The sequence below is a fragment of the Physella acuta genome, unplaced genomic scaffold (assembly GCF_028476545.2).
Source record: "Physella acuta isolate Inbredline_101_S28 unplaced genomic scaffold, ASM2847654v3 ptg000007l, whole genome shotgun sequence".
NCBI lineage: Eukaryota > Metazoa > Mollusca > Gastropoda > Physidae > Physella > Physella acuta.
The window spans coordinates 1,276,491-1,297,949 of NW_026731527.1; the positions used below are offsets into that span (position 1 = coordinate 1,276,491).

The following is a 21,459-nucleotide window of genomic DNA, read 5'->3' on the forward strand; positions in this document are numbered from 1 at the left end:
TAGTAAGTTAAACGTATTTGTTAAATTGATTTTCATTTCTGGCGTATATTATTCTTAAAAAAATTATTAACTGGTTGTTCTCTATTATATAAATTTTCAAGCCGATAAAATATTGTCAAATTTGTAATAAAACTTGTGAAACTCTTCATTACATTAATGAATTTTGTGACAGCTTTTTCTGAAAAAAATCTTTCACGGTAGGCTGTGGTGATTAGAGAGCATAAATAATAAGGAAAGTGAATTATTGAATCAAACCATGTTTATTTTGCAAAATAACAGAATGTAGCAATTTTGCTACATTATTTAACGATAGGATAAAATATGTAAACATAGAAAAAAAGATAAATGTATTTCGTAATTATTGATTTTTGAAATACACTTATTTTTCTCACATCAGGAAATTAGAAAATTCATTAGAAATTCATTTTCAAGAAAGCAATTTAAATGTTTCGCACCACATCAGTATTACTAGTTATGTCATATGTCTTACTAATCATGAATCTTTTTATCGTGCCAGTCAATACGTAGTCTCAGTTTGTTCAGCATGACCTCTATCAAGTATAGTTTCAACTTGTCATTGTTCTAAATGCAAAGTGGTTTTTGACTATTCAAACTTGTTGATAGGAAAGAAATTAAAACATATCTACTATCCTGACATTCGGTCATCATTAGATCTTGGTCCAGTGCAATGATACAAAAAAATTACTGTTAGAAGCCAATGGTTTATATCTGCTGTATCAAAGTCTGCAAGTTTTATCTGGAATCTTTGTGCAATGTAGATCTAGTAAATGTGCACCTATTCATCCATTAAATTAACAGTCTCTATCTATGATGTAAAATAAAATAATCTTTAGCAGTCATAAGTCTTTGCGCTAAAAAATAAATTGATCAATTCATATTTCTTACAAATACAAGAGAGCATTCACGTACTTTAGTTTACATCTTATGTTCAGCTTACTAATGTATATATTACAATAAAGTATATCGCTCCAAACCAATAACTTTAAATATATTGTCTCTATATCACTTTCTAAGTGTACAATTTTAGTTACAATAACACCTTCAACATCAGGTAAACCAATAAATGAATAATTAGACATTAGTGACTAAAGAAATATGCAGTCTCTATTTTTGACATAATTCTTCTGTAAGAATCTTTTTTCATCCTGTAAACCAGGGGTCTCCAAACTGCGGCCCGCGGGCCGGATGCGGCCCGCGAAGTCCTCTCATCCGGCCCGCGTAGACATTTTTGTCCACGGAAAAATCGTTTGTTGGTGATGGCTGAGGAACTTAGCCAAGAAAAATCAAAGACATGCTTGGAAGAAACTGGCCCCCCGAACTCAAATTTGATAGTTAATGCGGCCCTCGGACTGAAAAGTTTGGAGACCCCTGCTGTAAACGAATAATGTCACTACTAAAATAAACGATGCATTATATCTATATATATGTATTAACGCTTTAAAATAACACTCTATGTCAATATTGATATACAAGTAAACCTTAGTAAATAAGACAACTTTTCGGTGCCTCAACGATCATTAGTGCAGGTGATGAAGAGTTCAACAGTTTCTGTGAAGTTTGGCACAAGTAGTTATAATGCGGTCAGTTTTATGCATTAAAAAATCTTTAGTTTCCCTACCTTATGTTAAGCGTTCATTAGAGCTTGTTGGACCAGAACATGGGATCAGAGCACCTGTCTTAACAGTCACTGGCTCTAGCTACAAACCACGCTGTCATAATTCAGATATTATATTGTGTTACAAGCTTTGTGAAATATAATTTTATAAATATACAACTGTGCCCCTATTTTACAAGACTTTGAGTTCAATTCATAACAAAAGCAACTTACTTGTGATAACAAAACAATCAGACTCCCTGTTGTTCAATTAATTTTGACTTTAATCACTGATGGTGCAGATAGGAACAGCATATGTTGTCGAACACCTAGTCGATTTGTGACGTTGGGAAAACAACAAGTATTGTGTTGTATGCAATGACTCAGCAGACGACAGGTGTTAAAAATCGACTACCCCGCAACAGGTGCCCCGCCAAACTCATAGAATCGAAATCATCCGCACGATAACGGTTTGTTAGTGAAATGTCGCACTCGTTTCTAAACCGCACAGGGGCGCAACTCTTGGGTCGAAGAAAATTCTAGTCCTCTAAGACATTAAGGTTAGACGTTTGTTAAACTTTTAAAGCTAATGGTTAATTTTGTGGTGAAAATTTATTCATCTGAACCGATTCCTATTATGCTGCAAATTCATAGTAAATATAGTCGCAGATCATACCCCTAAATCTTACGTCTAAGCTCACCTTTGACAAAGATCACATTCACAGTTTCTTTCAGAACGTCCACCACCGACCCCCACCCCCCCTACGACAAATTAAAATGTATATGGAAAACTATATATATAATCCTCTTCTTGGAGACGTTAGAAAACAAGCTGTAAGCGCACCTTGCAGCCCCCTCTCTTCCCCTCTAGGAAGCCAGGTGAGCTGTGGTTCACGCTGAATGTTTACACTCGTAGAGCCGGGTTTAGTGACGGCTATTAGGGGCAGATAATTTAGTTTGAAACGATTTTAAACTTAGGGGAGGTAGCTAAGAGGAGGCTGCTTTCACAGTGGGGGGGGGGGAGGGGTTGGGGGAAAGGGGGGGGGGTTATCGTCCTTAACGGCTTACTGATAGTGTTTTAAAGCAAATATTTTCAGTGACAGCAGTCGTACTGTCGAATTCACAAATTATGAATTACCGAAAAGTAGAAAATAAAACAACTAAATAGCGGCGCGGGTGCTCGTTATATTATATTTGACCTCGGAAAATAATTAGTCGTAGCACTTCCACGCCCCCGCCCCTAGGAATTTCAATTTACCAACTACATGGAGTAAAAAGTCTGAAAGAAACACTGGTCACAGATCATACAGACTAAAGGTAGACCCTACATCTTTAATCTAATCATGCAGACAGCCGTTGTTTTCAAACACTTTTTCCTGGGTGGGTTGGGTTGGTGGGAGTGGGGGTAGTACTTAAAATTTTCGGGGGTTGGTGGACATACCAAATTTTTCGATTTTTGGACAAGTATATAAGTATATATTTTCTATATAGGTACTTCCCTAAAGCCCCACCCACATTCTTATTTGTAGTTCATTATTAACTTAGAGCTTGTTACTTTAACATTTTTTATGCATTTTTAAAAAATCTAGGAACACTTTAGTAAAATCTTTTTTAATAATTCTTCTTTAATACGAGATAAATGGCCCGTTGAGGGAGAGACACAACGGGCGCTAGGTTAATAATGTTAAATATTTCTCTCTCTCTCTCTCTCTCTCTCTCTCTCTCTCTCTATATATATATATATATATATATATATATATATATATATATATATATATATATATATATATATATTTGTTTCCATATGTTTGAACACCTTTATTTCATTGTTGACATGATGCTCTGGTATGCGTTATGCTAATTACTAACATCAAATATTTCATTTGGGTTTTTAAACTTGGTCGTGCGGGTGATAAATTCTTATACATGTACTCAAAATATCTGATAACCATTAAACAAAAGTATCCTTATCGTATTGTACGATCATAAATTATTTCCAGCTGCCCAAATTGATTTACATAATGTTTGTCTCTGCATACAGATATAAACACATAGATAAACTCAATGTATATATATATATATATATATATATATATATATATATATATATATATATATATATATATATATATATTGATAGGATGTTACATATGCTAAAATTGAGTGTTTATGCACATTTACAGCTTGATCACATAATAAGCCGAAATTATATAACTTTGTTGTTTATTTGCATATAACCAGCGTCCTGCTTTGGTTCTTGTATCCTAAACGTATGGGAAAAAAGATTTCAGAATATATATACGGGGTGGAGGGGGGGTGGGGGTAGGGTAGGGGTTGGGGGAAAGGAGGGTGGGGGGAGTTATCGTCCATAATGACCTACTGATAGTGTTTTAAAGCAAATATTTTCAGTGGCAGCATTGATACTGTCGAATTCACAAATTATGAATGACTGAAAAGTAGAAAATGAGACAACTAAATAGCGGTATATTGATACGCCGCGGGTCGGCACGTATACATTTTTAGTCAACACAACACCATATAAATGCACACGCTGATAAAGAGACTTAAAACTAAGAGACTTAAATGTTCTATGGTAGTTGTGTTACTTTTGTCTTTTAAAAACACCTATTTTGGCTGAGCATTGGTCTGACCACACTATCCCTTCATATGCTAAGAAGACATGAACAGGTAAACTCTACTTCACCTGCCCCTTGTCCAGCCAAGTCACGATAGGCAACTTTATCATTCAGATATAAAAAACAAATATTTTAAAAAATTCGATATTGACGTGGTGTTTCTCGAACCAGTACCATCCGCATGGTAACTAAGACACTATCATCTCAGCTATTTAGACACTTCAGCTTAGATGCGGAATAAGTATTGTACTTAAACCTAGATTTAGACCAAGTCAGCGTAAAAACTATACGCAAACAGGCCCTATTATTTCATTTGAAATTTTATCCCAAATTAGCCGACTACATAGATTAACAAACAAAGATTCATATTTCTACAAGGCATACTGCCTAGCTTCGATATTGTTTTAAAAAACATTTGAGAATTTGTATTCTTAAAACTAATTAGTGTTGGCTGTTATGTGGAGTGCTTACGTTTAAACAGTGATGCTAATTTTTGAGAACTTGTTTTTTTAAAACTTTTTTTTTGCAATTTAAAACCAGTGCAACAGCATCAACATTTTTTACATAATTTCAAATGTTCTTATTAAAAACACATATGAAGATGGATTTGCAAATGTATACATATTCAAAATAAAAAGATATTCTGTTTAGACCATTTTAACAACATTTCTATACACAGTTTATACAGGGATGAAATAAATAGTTAGTATGTGCTAGTGAAAAGTTCAAAGTCGAGTGAGAGGAGCAGTGGCGTAGATACCGTAAAACTAGCGTAAGCAAGGCATAGGGGCCCAAGACAAATAGGGGCCCTTTTTCAAAAGTTTGAGGGGGGTGGGGTGCAAATCGAAAGTCTGAGGGGGGGGGTGCAAATCGAAAGTTTGTCCCCGGTCGCCGGGAAGGGTCGCTACGCCTCTCAGGGGCCTACTAACACATTTTGCATAGGGGCCCAAAAATCCTAGCCACGCCACTGGAGAGGGGGTTTCAGGGGGGCGAAAACATAGAAAATAGGGGGGGGGGGGTATGTGAGGGTTCTGGTTCAGTGAGTTGCACCTTAACAATGTTTATAGAGTGTGTGGCTGCTGAGTATGAGGTAGAGGTGGGCAGGCGTGAAGCAAGTGACGTCGTGATTTCATCTCAAGTTTAAAAAGCCGTGTTGAGTTGGAGTAAAAGATATTGCGTTGACAACAGCGAACATGTGGCTACATTTACAGAAATAAAAGATAAAATATTTGAAATTTTGAATTCTAACTCATTTTTTAACGAGGCATCGAGAAAATGTCTGTATTTAATATAGTATTTCAACACAGGGGCAAGGGCGGAACTACAGTGCCGCCAGACCCCGCAATGCTGGGGGGGGGGCACGCCATTTAGGGGCCCATAGCTGATCATAATAATTTTTTTATAGTTAAAAAAAATTTCTTGCATTTTTGACTGAATAGTTATTTTATAAAAAGATTACCGTAGCTGCGGTTGGATTATCTTTATTCTATAGACACCATCTTATAAATTCTTTTTCCTTTTGTTTTTAAACCACTGTGACAGCCAAGTTCTCTTTTTCCTACAATCAAACTTATCAAAGATAAGCAAACGTTCAAACAATTTCCATGACTTATTTTCCATTTTCTTAAATAGTCGAATAGGGGTGCTCATAAGGTCCTTTTAATAGATTTCTACTAAACAACTTAAAAAGCAATTACTTCTCTTAATTATTACTCTTTTTATAAAGCTCTTACTAAATAATAACATTGTATAAAAGGAAATGTATTTAAAAATAATAATATAAATACAAAAAAAAAGAAACATGATTTAATTAAACATTAGCATTTTCGGGTTTAAAAAAAATTGTAATTAGTCGTTTGTATTATATATAAGTAAACCTTCTTAAATGAATAAAAGTTCAGTGTCTTAGACGCATGACCTTGTTTTCTAAAACTGTGTTATTTAAATGTAAACAATGCCTGTGCTTTAATAATAATCGGGACACGGGTTTTCCTACACTACCGCATGAAAACCTTGAGTGTACATTAATCACTCACCGAAATAATGAGGTAGAACACACTTCGGTGACCACCCATGTGTCAGGGACGTAGAGGGGCGCTCTCAGGAGCCCCCCCCCCTCCACCCCCCGATTACACTACCGCATAGGCGCAGCGTACGGCCCCTTTGCTCCTTAAAACTAACAGGCGCCATCGTTCTCATAGGATAACCCAGCGTGCCAAATAGCATCCTGTGAACAATGATGTAGATTTCGTCATTCGCTAAAGTGACACAAATGAACAGGATTTTTTTCTTTAACACGTAAAAAATTAATTTGATGTGTTTTAAACATCAGTGTGACTGATGCAATATGCTAGCGTTACCAATGGTCTATTATTAGATGCTCGATGTCAGTTTCTGACTGGATCGTCTAATAATAGATGCTTATTGCGTCATTCGCAAAGTGACGAAACTCTACAGTAGGCTCCTCATATTCAAAAAGTTATTTTTTCATCTTTCGCAAGGTGACGAAACTGCACATGATTTCCTCGCATTACAAAGTTATTTTTAGAAGCCTGTCGTAGTTTTACCGCTGAATATAGTAGTACCCGTTACTCGCTATGCAGGACGCTCGATTAACGGATGCCAAGTGCCAACATAGTCGCTCTAAAACTTTGGGCGCCAAACCGTGTATTGACGAAAATTGTACCCTTCATGGCGCCGCCAATAAGAAACTTTAGTTTTCTTTTTCGCAGAAATATTCTCGGGAGTATGCTCATCTACTTCTTAAAGTTTCATGGTACACGGATGAACGGTGTGAAACCGAAATAGACTTTTATTTTTATTAACCGTATATAGAGAAAAAACAAATCGCGCTCTGCCGGGGCGCCACCCCTGCGAATTTGAAAATGTTTTAGCGCAAAAACCTCCCCAGGAATATTCTCAACATCTTCCCAAAGTTTCATGGCGATCGTGTGAACGGTGTCACGGCAATTCACTTTTATTATTTTTATATACGGTATATAGAGAAATATCGCACCCTCTCGTGGCGCTGCCCTTGTGAAATTAAAAATATTTTTTTACAGAACCCTTCCTTAGAGTGTTCTAATTAACTCACCAAAGTTTGATAGCGATCAATTGAATGGTGTCAAAGCAAAATCGGCTTTCATTTTTATTTACCGTATATTGAGAAAAACAAATCGCGCCCTACCGATGCACATACCCTGCAAAACTTAAAAAACATTTTTCGCAGAAACCTCCCCAGGAATATTCTCAACAACTTCCCAAAGTTTCACGGCGATGTGATGAGAGGTGTAGTAATGCATAAAAGACAAACAGACAAACATACAGACACACACACACACATACATTGCTTTATATATATATATATATATATATATATATATATATATATATATATATATATATATATATATATATATAAGATAGATAGGATAGATAGATAGATAATTAAGGCCTGAAATAGTTTAGTAAAGAAATTCATTATTGGCATAAAATCTAGATTTAGTAGATAATAGTAGATAAAGCTAGAGTCTGGATCTAGAATCTACGTTAAGTCTAGTTTTCCGCTGCTCTAGATCTAGAATCTTAATAGACAAAGTAAATGTTATAAGTTTAGGCCGAGAAAATTGTATACATTTTATAGCGTACGTCTTGATAAGTAGATCTAAATCGAATTTTAATGAAATAGTTCATTTCTTTATATATTTTGAAATTGGAAGCTGACGCCATTATTTTTGTGTTATTTCCGCAGTTGAACCTTTTGACAAGTGACGTCATTGTTTTTTTGCGTTCTTGTCACGACAATAAACACTTTAGTTAGAAATGTGTTTCTACATTCGAACATGCCTTTATTTTTACTTTCCTTCTTTAAAGAAAATTTTGTTTTTACATTTATAACGTCCACCATATTATTTTCAACAAAGTTGATGATCTTTAAGTCCTGCATATATCGCCGAACATACTGATTACTTTGCCAAAAATATTGCGGACAGAAAGAGAGATACAGAGAGAGAGAGAGAGCGAGAGAGAGAGAGAGAGAGAGAGAGAGAGAAGTGCGCACATGGGCTTCTATATATTAGGATGGTCCGTATTGAAATTGAACAACGTGTTATTAATTACGACGTAAAACATCTGGTTATGTTTTACGTAATTATTTTCGTAGGTTAATACTATTCTTACCAAACACAACAAACCATAAACGTACACGAAATGGCTGGTATATTGCGATTTTTGAGTAGGGGTTAGATGGGTTTAAATGTCATACACATAAATTAACTCTCATGTAATGTTAACAACACAGCAATCGATAAAACACAGAAATGTTTTCGTGTTGACTTGCTAAATAAACGCATACATTATTCGTAGCCTGCAACATGTGCAGTATAAATTTAAAAAAACTAAATTTTCGCTTTGTTGTTTTCCCAATCAATCTGTTTCACTGGTCCCCCCCCCCCCCCCAAACATATTTAATTCGTTACGCCATCTATACACCTCCTGCATTGCACATTTAAAACAAACCCCAAATAGTTTACTTAAAATTATTTCGTAGCTGACTATCTGCTACGACGTCTAAATCGATTTGATTTCCTTCAATACATTATTTTTCAAAATATTTAAAATGCGTGCTACTCGCTACAAGGTATGATACCAGAAACAACAAATTAATGTCAACCACAATCTCATTATACTCACATTTCATTTCATTTCCCCACCCCCAAGCTAACAACTACATTTTCTAGATAAGAGCTGATCGAGAAAACAATGATAGGTAGCTATCATTTACAACAATCAAAATGAAACTTTCATTTATAACCTAGTTTATAACCCTTAGGAGAGCTGTTTCGTGTGAATTATAAATGACAATACTTGTTTTTGTATAACTGATATATTTACCTTAATTTTATAATAATTTTAGGATTATTTATTTTTATAATTTCAACATGACATTTCATTTACCAATTTGTTCTATACATTACTGCCCCATGCTCTAAGCCAGTGGTTCTTAACCTAAGTTCGATCAAGCTACTGGGGTTTGGTCAGTCAGTCTCAGTGGTTCTGTGATACGCACTCGACTCATTTGATTCGCTATCGGATCGGACAGTGTAGACCACGGGTTCCCAACCTGGGGGTCGCGACCCCCCTGGGGGTCGCGAAGGTCTTTCTGGGGGGTCGCCAACTGGTATACTAAACCTTAGTAATTTGAAACGAAACATAAATATTTAGAAGAATTTTTGAAATTCGGCTTCATTAACATCACTGGAAATGTAATACCCAAACGTAAAATTTATTGACTTTTCGAGAATATCTTTTCAACACTTTTCTTCGATTAAAAACAAAATTAAGATAATTATAATCACATAGGTTGGCGTTAACAATTTTTTTTAAAAATTAAAAACTTAACCACGAAGGTTTATTGAATAGTATGTAATTTTACTCACGCTATTAAAACAGTTATCAAGAGTAGTTTATATTGAAAGTCTACTAGAAAATCTTATTTTAGTGCTTATTAATGTCTATACTAATTTCGGCTTTTTAATTCTATGGAGGTCGCGGGTCACATACTTTTTATAAAAGGGGGTCGCCACTCGAAAAAGGTTGGGAACCTCTGTTGTAGACGATGGTTACAAATGGTTCGGTTAAAGCGCTTAAAGAACTATTGGGGGTTCTGTACCTTCCAAATGATTTTTAGAACTACTGGTCTAAGATATATAGGTCACTTTTCGGTTACTATGCCAGCAAGGTGTAAAATTCTCTTCTATCTATTGCACTACTAGCGTTAAACTTGAGGAAAGAAAGAAAAAGGAATCTGAAAAAAAAACATCACATTTTTTTGTTATATAGACAAGCACATACAACATAACATATGAGATTGAATTGACATGAATACTCGAACTAAACCACTGCATTATTTAAAGAGATGAAAAACGCAGTAACGCGAACTATCTATGCAACGGAAGGGAGAAGATGGCATATAAAAAATATTGTTAAGCAAAAAATGTGTTCAAACTCAAACTAGTTGAGTAGACATAGAACTTATATTAATTTATATAAATAAACTATTATATTAATTTTGATTTCAATGTTTAAATATGGTTCCATAGTCTAATAATCTATTGAATGATTAGGCATTGGAAACACAAGCACACATACATGGGTCTAAGTTGAGAGGACCAAATGTATCAGGCATCTCTCCACACACCTCATGGGCCCAACGGGCAGGGCGTCAACTATAGAGTCTGGCATACGAGGAACTTCCAAAAGGAAACTATCGCCTAAGGGTCTTAGTTCATTTTTACCTCGAGGGGTGGGGGAGGGTACTTGAACATTTCAGGAGAGGGGGGGGGTATACCGGTAAGAGTATAAATTTACTATTTACATTATATTTCGTTGGGGGGGGGGGGGGCGTTAGAAGTGCTTAGGGTGGTTTTGGGCATTTATTCACGTTTGTAACACCTGTGTATATTTCAATCTTTTGTTACTGTGTTTTGAAAACTAGATGGCTTTGGAAGACCAACACAATTAATTTAGAATGCAATAAATGTTTTGCACAAAGAAACTATATTAGCATACAGCTGTTTGTTTGGAGTTGGTTGCAACAAAAAGACCATACATACATTTGTATCTTATTTTAAATACTGAAAAACAATGTGTTTTGCTACAGTGAAAGTATTTGCGTAGGTTGATGCGAAGGCGGTTTGGATTTGATGACGATGGAGGGCAGGGACTGAACTACAGCGCCGCGAAACCCCACTATGCGTGCGGGGGGGGGGGGGCGTTTAGGGGTCCCACAGCAGACATTAATTTTTTTGTAATTTAAAATACATAATTTTCGTGCATTTTTTACTTGTTGGTTGATGCGAAGGCGGTTTGGATTTGATGACGATGGAGGGCAGGGACTGAACTACAGCGCCGCGAAACCCCACTATGCGTGCGGGGGGGGGGGGGGGCGTTTAGGGGTCCCACAGCAGACATTAATTTTTTTGTAATTTAAAATACATAATTTTCGTGCATTTTTTACTTGTTGGTTGTTTTGTAAAGAGAATACTGTAGCTGCGGTTGGATTATCTTTATTCTATAGATACCATCCCACGCTCTTTTTTTTTAATTCTTTTTCCCTTTTGTTTTTAAACCATTGTGAACGCCGAGCCCATTTTCTCCTACAATGAAACACATGGTGTTGTCGGCAATATTCTATGCCGCTAGAATTTTTGTGCTTCTATATAGCGTAGGTTAGAGGCCAACAATCCATTGTGATTTTACAATATAAAGTGTACTTTTGTTGTATTGGTAGAACCAATAGCCTGAAAGTCTTGAGTTGAGATCCCGGGCTAAAGTCTATATATTAGAAATTAATGCAATATCATTTTAAAGTCCGCACATTATCGCTAGAGGGTGTACGGCTCAATTAATGTTAGATTTACCAGTGTTTATTACCCCCCCCCCCCACTATTCACTGTTTACATTGTTCTTTTTAAGGTTTGTGTTTGTAAAATGCACCCATGTCAATAGTTTTCAAAGTATTTAGTTTTAACTAACTTAAATGGTTGCTTTTGAAAAGCGGGCTTAAAGCCAAAATAGGCTTTTAAAAATAATTGTAGATTTTAATATTGTAATTTAGACTTTTCTTGTACAGATGAAGAAATATTAAAGAAAAAATAAATATAAATTTCATATCATACAAGTGTCTAGTTTTAGGATTATTTCGTATACAGTTTAGTAGGATTCCTAAACCGTGTTCTCTAGTGTAAAGTATTTACCTTTGTATACAACTTTGTCATGTACTGAATTTCAATTAAATAACTATAACTCGTTGATTAAACTCGTTCTGGAAATATAGGAAAGATCGTGAGTTCAACATCGAAAATGTGGATTGGTTTTGTGGATTATGTGTACCTTGGTGTCTTGGGTTGGATTGTTAAGCCTCGCGTGGTGGATTACACAAATTGGATTACAGGTATAATACAAGGACATATTTAAAAACTTTAATACTGAATAATGTAAATTTAAAATGCTAGTGGAACAAAAAATTCATAAATAGTCCAGGTTTTTTTATTACATCTAATTCTGTAAAGTAGCAACGTAATGATAAATTACGAAAAAATAAAACTCAGAGCTAGTTCATTAAAAAACATGTGAAAATCAATGTCTAATTACAAATTAACATTGTGTTTTTGAGTAATTTTTAGCTAAACCTTAGATTGTCGTTGTTATTTAGTTTCCACTATGTTTAGGCTTAGTTTAAAGATGGTTTTGGAGTTTAAATTTAGAAATAATTGTGTTGTTAATGTAATATCAATTTTTATGATTTTGAGGGTAAAAAAATATTACATGTAAGAAACTTTTGCCTTTGTTGAAATAAAACATTGATGTACACAACCAGGTGAACCTACGTATAACCACGGTGGGAGAGAATTTACAGCTGTCATGAATTTTAACTAGGGCCAGAGCAAATGGAACGCCAACACCTGCACTATACTGTTGCCAATTGTCGCCGTAAAAAGCTGGGTATATAGACTATAGGGAACAAACTGGTATAATAGTGAAGTTTACAACTATTTACCTGAAGGTCTCGCGTTCGGATCACTGACACGAATCTGTAGGATTTATGTGAGTTCGCTCAGCTCTTATGGGTACCTAACTATCGTTATAGAACGTGAGTTAAATGGGCAAAGTGCTGAATAAAATATCCTTCATAAGGGTAATTCTTCTTCCCAATGTGTCTTGGGCACAATGTTTTAGTCCGGTGGCTGGAAATCTTCCTGCCGCTTGAATGTCGAGCTGGATTGTTGTGATTCTGAGATTAGGTAGCCGTGCAAGTAGAAAAATAAGAACTATTGATAATGACATTTACATTGGTGCCTCCCAGATTACACAAGCAGTGCAAGTAGTGAAGTTAGGACTAGAGAAAATGACATTTGTCTATGTGCATTCTGAGTTGTGTAAATGTAGGGTTACAACTTACACTTATATGTTTTTTTATGAATTAATGTGATTAATGAAGGTGCATAATTATGTATGGATATGTAAGTTTAAGGATTTTTTGTCTTTTTGACTTGTATTAGAAATTCAAGTGATGTTTCTTGAATATGAAACTGGCCAGGTCTTATTTGTGTTGTTTCTTTTGCTTTTGCAATTAACATATATATCTTTGTGACGTAAAATGAAGATAGATAAATGTATTATCTGTCTGTTACTAAGATTTATTTTTAGTTAATATTAATATTGTATTAGTGCGAAGTAGCTAGTTTTGTCAGGTCTGGTAAACCTTTTCTTTTTCCGAAGGGGAATGCACGGATTTGAGGGAATAATACCATCACTATTTCTCTCTCCAATTGGTATATCACCCTAGCATTTGGTAGCAACGAGTGGGATTTAAGATCATCATCCATCCCTCTCTTCAATCGGTTAAAACAATCCACACGCTAACATATATTTCATTATTTCTGCTCAGAATTTGCTTTATTTTTTACCCTCTGTGGCACTCCACCCCCTCTATAGGGTCGGCGCCCAAGGCGGTCGCCCCACCCACCGTACCCTAGATACGCCTCTGTGACTTAACAAATTCACACCTAATACTTAATCATGCTGTAAGGAATTCCTTCCAATATTTAAAATTAAGAACGGAGAAGTAGAAGAAAAACCATCTGTGTTGTGTCGTGTTGACAAACATCAGCGTCAGAGTGTGGTTTGTACCCAAGTCAAGTTACTGCAAACAGCTTACTGCCCAGCAAACAAACACGCCCATTAGTATTATTGGATCCATAATTTTATTTTTTATCACAAATTCTTAGCGGAACTAAAATGTGGAAAGGTGGCATCTACCCCTTTACATAACTATACTTATACCTACCGTCCTACCCCTGCCTCAACCCCTACACTTACCCCAACTATTATCCCTATACCTTACGAATAGACCTACATTTACATGCAAATTTACACGTAGTCAAACAGTTATTTATCCACATACAACGGCGAGAAGTCTACCTACACATACACATATTATTATATATATTTTTTTGCATTCAACATGAACATTATTCTATAAGAAAACTTGCCTGCATTTTTGTATAGAAATCAATATTCTCAAATTTCGTAAAGACTAGCAAACATTTTAAAAAATAAAGAGGACACTACGTTCAAGGTGCTAGGATTTATTCAATTGTTTTACATAGGAAGACAAATCATCTAAGAAGTTAGATTAACACATTTTGACAGTCCGCAGTACTTCATTGCCTTCAATGTAGACTTGTTTCCCCAATTGTTTTTTCTGTGGTAAAACACATTGTTCAGATATTAAGATATTACATATTTCTCGAAACTTGTACAACATAGGCTTACAATTTAAAAAGGGGTTGCATTTAAAATAATAATTTTTATATAATCAAAAGTGTTGGAAAAGCGTTCGTTTAAAAAAATGAAAAACATTATGAGCTAATATTACGATAGATACTTTTTCAGCCACTCACATCTATCACAATCAAGATAGACTAATTTATCCACCGGAAAATTGTTTATGTCAACAATGGATCCAGACGGATAGTACAGCATGCAATATACTCCGGGGATATAAAGATAGCCGATACACTCGGGATTGTCAAGGCAATTGGTATAGCAAGCCTGTATTAGAGAGCAAAAACATCCTCAATAGATTAATGCACTGGCATCTCTGAAAAACGTATCTATAAAGGACCATAACTTGTGTGTTTAGTAATCAGCATTTATTCGGCATTGCCCACCCTAACCACAACCAACCAAAAACACACAAAAAACGCAAACATAACACTTACACAAAACAAACACAAATGAAAATTAAAAACAAACGCAAAGACAAACCCAACCACAAACACAAAGAAAACACAAACAAGGGACGTAATATTAAAATATATTCAACTCACGATAATTTTTTTTTTAAATGTGAATGGAAAATCTACGGACCGCCTAGAAGGAATTAGTGTTGCAATAATAGAATTAGCAAAATGTGATTGTAATTTTAGCGGACATCCTTGAGGGAATTAGTGTTACAATAATATTATTATCATCATGTGAATGCTAATTGATGAGTGTTCTCTATTGTATTTGTTTTGTGTTTGTGTTATATTTGTGTTGTGTTTGTGTTCTGTTGTGTTTGTGTTGTGTTTGTGTTGTGCTTGTGTTGTGTTTGTGTTTGTGTTTGTTTTATGTTTGTGTTGTGTTTGTACTGTGTTTGCGTTGTGTTTAGTTTTGTTATGTTCCCAAGTTGGTACATTTAAAAATGACTTATCGCTGCAGAGCACGGGTATGCAGCTAGTATATATATATATATATATATATATATATATATATATATATATATATATATATATATATATACATATATATATATATGCCTATATACACCACATGTACCAATTATTTTAAAACTTGAAATACAGAATTGACTTTGAATGATCAGATATTATGTTATCTAATGCAAATGTGCAGTGTTCTGTTCTAAATCGTTTAATTAAATGACTTTCTGTCCTAAAGACATGACGTTTACCTCGTGATTTGTTGGAGTAACTTTTACGGGTGTTGCACCGCTTTTTAAAGTGCACTGTGCTACATAGAAGAAAAAAAATACTATTGTAAATGCATACATTAACAATAATAATTTTGTTTGATACATTACCAAAAAGATAAAGAGCAGATACATGAAATAGCAGTTTATGTAATAATCTCTTTAAATATTTACTATGCATAGAACAAAATCTCAGATTGTTTTTAAAAAAAATCGATTCAGCCAGAGTACTCTTATTTGCACTTTGTTTTTATCCACTTTTGATCATACTCTAACGCATATGAGAAAGTATAGTAAAATAAGAACATACCGAACTATTAAAATTATGCTTGATTATAAATTTGATCAAATCATCTTGGAGGAAATTATTATACCAATCGCATTAAAAGACAAATATTGTATAGTAAAAAAGATGTTTTTTTTTCTATTCAACAAGTGTGTAATCTTTATAAAATAAACCGGGAGTGATCTCCCCTAGACTTTATGTAATATTCTTACATAACACTACGGGGGATAGCAACTTGCAATATTGACATGATTTTAAATCCATTTTTAATTACTTTAACTTTTTGAAATAGAATAAAATCTTGTAGAAAAAAAAAGAATTGCGCACCAAGTTAATGGCAAAAAAGATGTGTATAATGGTGGGGAATATTTTAGTACTTAATAAATTTAGAAGCGTTTTTTTAAGAAACCGAATATAGCGTAAATTGCTACTTCCGTCCAATGGAAATTACTCAATATTTGACAGAAGGCGGATAATTAGTACTCTTACATACATGGGAAATTTCATTTATCTATCTGAAACAGTACTTAGGTTATATGCTTTTGAAAAACTAAAATAAGTTCCACTTTCGTTTACTGGAAAAGGTTGAAAAGTTAAAACAGAACAACACATTTGATATAATGCTTGTGTATTAAATTTCTTCAACCTAGCTGTTACTGTATTCACATTATCGTGTTCACAGACACACACACAAACACACACACACATATATACATATATATATATATATATATATATATATATATATATATATATATATATATATATATATATATATATATATATATATATACAGGCATAAAGACAAAATTGCAAAACTATTTTTTTCCGACTCAGGGAGGTGTAAAACGTCGAGATTTTTAGATATCTCGATTTCAATTTTTGCACGATTACAATACTTCCTATATACTTCGTATATGAGAAAGTAAAAAATCCCATTGATAATAAGATGTTTAGTAGGTGGAATGATCTCGCTCGTGTAGTCTTAGACTGCATCAGGTACCTTGAGGTATTAGAGGTTGTGGTTACGGATATGAATACAGGTAAGATTATGCAAGGCTAGGTTCGCTTAGGTCAGGCAGGAAAGGTCAGGCTGTATCAGGTTAGATCGTGTCATGTCGGGTATGATCAGGTCAAGCCAGTTTAAGTTTTCACATTACGCTTAATGAAACCAATTTACACAAGGAAAAAACTTACTGCTGTCATTGTAGCATACAATGCCTGATCCTGCAACTACGTTTTGAGTAACATTTCTAACATCTCCAACATAGCGCTCGGTTGTACACACACCATCGGCAAACTTGAAAGCGAAGCAATTTTCTGCCCTACAAGCTGAGTAGCATTCCTGTGGCAAAAAACGTTTTACTCTAATTAAATGTTGTATTTGGACAAAGACATAGATACAATCATACAAAGACGCAGACAAAGACGCAGCTACAGCTACAGCTACAGCTACAGCTACAGCTACAGCTACAGCTACAGCTACAGCTAAAGGCTACAGCTACAGCTACAGCTACAGCTACAGCTACAGCTACAGCTACAGATACAGCTACAGATACAGACAGAGACAGAGACAGAGACAGAGACACAGACACAGACACAGACACAGAAACAGAAACAGACAAAGACAAAGACAAAGGCTCAGGCGCAGGTGCAGGCGTAGATGTAGATGTAGATGTAGATGTAGATGTAGATGTAGATGTAGATGTAGATGTAGATGTAGATGTAGATGTAGATGTAGATGTAGATGTAGATGTAGATGTAGATGTAGATGTAGATGTAGATGTAGATGTAGATGTAGATGTAGATGTAGATGTAGATGTAGATGTAGATGTAGATGTAGATGTAGATGTAGATGTAGATGTAGATGTAGATGTAGATGTAGATGTAGATGTAGATGTAGATGTAGATGTAGATGCAGATGTAGATGTGGATGTATATGTGGATGTATATGTATATGTATATGTAGATGTAGATGTAGATGTAGATGTAGATGTAGATGTAGATGTAGATGTAGATGTAGATGTAGATGCAGATGCAGATGCAGATGCAGATGCAGATGCAGATGTAGATGCAGATGCAGATGTAGATGTAGATGTAGATGTAGATGTAGATGTAGATGTAGATGTAGATGTAGATGTAGATGTAGATGTAGATGTAGATGTAGATGTAGATGTAGATGTAGATGTAGATGTAGATGTAGATGTAGATGTAGATGTAGATGTAGATGTAGATGTAGATGTAGATGTAGATGTAGATGTAGATGTAGATGTAGATGTAGATGTAGATGTAGATGTAGATGTAGATGTAGATGTAGATGTAGATGTAGATGTAGATGTAGATGTAGATGTAGATGTAGATGTAGATGTAGATGTAGATGTAGATGTAGATGTAGATGTAGATGTAGATGTAGATGTAGATGTAGATGTAGATGTAGATGTAGATGTAGATGTAGATGTAGATGTAGATGTAGATGTAGATGTAGATGTAGATGTAGATGTAGATGTAGATGTAGATGTAGATGTAGATGTAGATGTAGATGTAGATGTAGATGTAGATGTAGATGTAGATGTAGATGTAGATGTAGATGTAGATGTAGATGTAGATGTAGATGTAGATGTAGATGTAGATGTAGATGTAGATGTAGATGTAGATGTAGATGTAGATGTAGATGTAGATGTAGATGTAGATGTAGATGTAGATGTAGATGTAGATGTAGATGTAGATGTAGATGTAGATGTAGATGTAGATGTAGATGTAGATGTAGATGTAGATGTAGATGTAGATGTAGATGTAGATGTAGATGTAGATGTAGATGTAGATGTAGATGTAGATATGGATGTAGATGTAGATGTAGATGTAGATGCAGATGCAGATGTAGATGTAGATGTAGATGTAGATGTAGATGTAGATGTAGATGTAGATGTAGATGTAGATGTAGATGTAGATGTAGATGTAGATGTAGATGTAGATGTAGATGTAGATGTAGATGTAGATGTAGATGTAGATGTAGATATGGATGTAGATGTAGATGTAGATGTAGATGCAGATGCAGATGCAGATGCAGATTCAGATTCAGATTCAGATTCAGATTCAGATGTAATTTGGGTTAAAAATTTATAAGTTCTGGGGCGGGCATATGGGATATTGGTTTGTGTTGTGCACTGCTGTTGACAGACCATTACCGAATGGAAAACTACGTCGTCTAGAATAATATATATAAATGCATTCAGATACCTGTGGATATGTTGCATGAAGAAAATATTGATGTTATTAAGTACGGTAGTATGAATATATTTATGAAGTCTAAATATATTTACCAAGGGTGATGAAGCGTTTCGGGTTTCTTTTATTGGAGTTGGTAACGGAACACAGAGTGCTTTAAAAGATATAACAAGATAATTTGAAATAAAAATATTTTTAAAAAGTGTATTATTAGGAAATATTATTTTTTATAAAAAAATTAGTTTTATAAAATGTAACTATAAATACGTATGACTCTGGAACAGCGTATGCCCATTTGCACTTCCAACGACGAATTAAATTAAAAATCTATTTTAAAAGCATTTAAATATACAACCTAAATCATAAATAAAACATTTTACAAAGAAAATTATTTATAAATTTAATATAAGTATCGTATTTAACGATAAAGCATTATTGTTCAAAGTACGTGAAATGTACTTTTATATCATTTAGCTGCTCATCAGTTTAGTAAAGTAAAATTAAGTTTTATTGCATTATCACCACAAACATAATACAACATACACTTTAAATAACGTCTGTATAGCTCACAAAGATAGAATTAGTTTTCCGTACTGGCCAATCTTTACCATCAAATTGGGCTGCTACCGTGTTGCTAATGTAGATTTTTATTGACCTTCCATTACAAAAAAAAAAAAAAAAAAAAAAAAAAAAAAACTTTTACTTTAATCTAGTTTTGTCCACCTAAGGATTATCACATGTTTGGCAAGCATCACACATGTGTATAAATATTCGTGTTTTATTTTGCAAATTTCATTAATATATAATTTTATATAACAAAGTATCTCTTGTTTTTAAAATCAGTCTAAATATTTTAAATAGGTTGCCGAGAGATATTTTGACTGAGATATTTTGACGGTATATGTCTATGATATATTTTATTCTGAGATAATTAAACAAAGTAAAATATATACGTATATATATATATATATATATATATATATATATATATATATATATATACATATATAAATATATAAATATATATATATATATATATATATATATATATATATATATATATATATATATATATATATATATATATATATATATATATATATATATATATATATATATATATATATATATATATATTTATATATTTGTGTGTGTGTGTGTGTACGTGTGTGTGTTTTGAAATTCGAGCTTATTTTAAAAAGTAATTTTTATTCCGCATTCCTTATTTTGGTGCCGGTACAATTTGCTATAAAAATATAATTATGCTGTTAGAAACGATTTATACGATTTCAGGAAATACAAAACTCCAATAAATACTAATCTTACGTAAAAGGCAGTAAACTATTTGTTTACTTTGTAATGTTTTTCTTTTTACCCATGATCGATACTTATTGTCATTTTTTCCGAATTTAAAATCAAGCAATGTTGTGTAGCATTCTATCAATGACCTACCATAACACCTAGTTGGGTCCGTGGTATTTACGGCAAATCCCGGTCTACACGAACAAGTGAAGCTTCCGTCTCTGTTGGTGCAATTCTGTTGACATGGGCTTGGCTGAGCGCTGCATTCATCGATGTCTAGAAGTTTTGTTTGCAAGCAAAATGTATTATTCAGCTGAGTTAATTATGCATTTCAAATAGTATAATATTTCTAATTTTAACAACGTTTATAAGGAAATATAAAAGTGTTAAATTCTGAAACTTACCGTCACACTGTGTAGGGTCTGTGCTACTTATAACGTATCCATCATTACATGAACAGGTGTAGCTTCCAGGTGTGTTGGTACAAACCTGTTCACATGGACTCGACTGAGCTTTGCATTCATCGATGTCTGAAATGGTTTGATCAATAGAAAGCAGGTATGTGAATCAAATAATGTGTACTCTACACTTGTTTACGTAGTACCTGATGTCCAGCTGGTCAATCACAATTATCGACTAGTAGAATACGCAGAACATGAACAATCTTTTAAAAATCTAAAAACGTGTATTTTAGTAAGGCTGCAAAAAGAACTATTGCAATGATAGAGTAACACACGATAGATAAATACCTGTAAAATATATCTGCTTATAACATAAGCTCATTTTCACAATAATCCAGATCTGCTTAAAGGATCTACTTAAAATATATTTGATCCCTAAAGCGTTTATCCTCGGTCGT

At 34.1% G+C, this 21,459-nt stretch overlaps 1 protein-coding gene across 4 annotated transcripts in view; it reads right to left on the bottom strand.

Annotated features, from left to right (window-relative positions):
* Nucleotides 1-14,394: 14,394 nt before the first annotated feature.
* The window catches only part of LOC131948335 (fibulin-1-like), a 47,031-nt gene continuing 39,966 nt past the window's right edge, over nt 14,395-21,459 (bottom strand). For 3 of the 4 annotated variants that reach the window (XM_059310081.1, XM_059309954.1, XM_059310025.1), the window contains exons 4-10: nt 21,005-21,130; nt 20,751-20,876; nt 19,394-19,452; nt 17,271-17,418; nt 15,770-15,828; nt 14,718-14,868; nt 14,434-14,518 (exon numbers count right to left, since the gene is read on the bottom strand). In XM_059310081.1, the coding sequence (XP_059166064.1) occupies nt 14,517-14,518; nt 14,718-14,868; nt 15,770-15,828; nt 17,271-17,418; nt 19,394-19,452; nt 20,751-20,876; nt 21,005-21,130 (671 nt within the window). In that variant the 3' untranslated portion in view covers nt 14,434-14,516. Of the gene's footprint in view, nt 14,519-14,717; nt 14,869-15,769; nt 15,829-17,270; nt 17,419-19,393; nt 19,453-20,750; nt 20,877-21,004; nt 21,131-21,459 lie in introns of all 4 variants that reach the window. The other variant, XM_059310146.1, reaches the window with a different exon arrangement.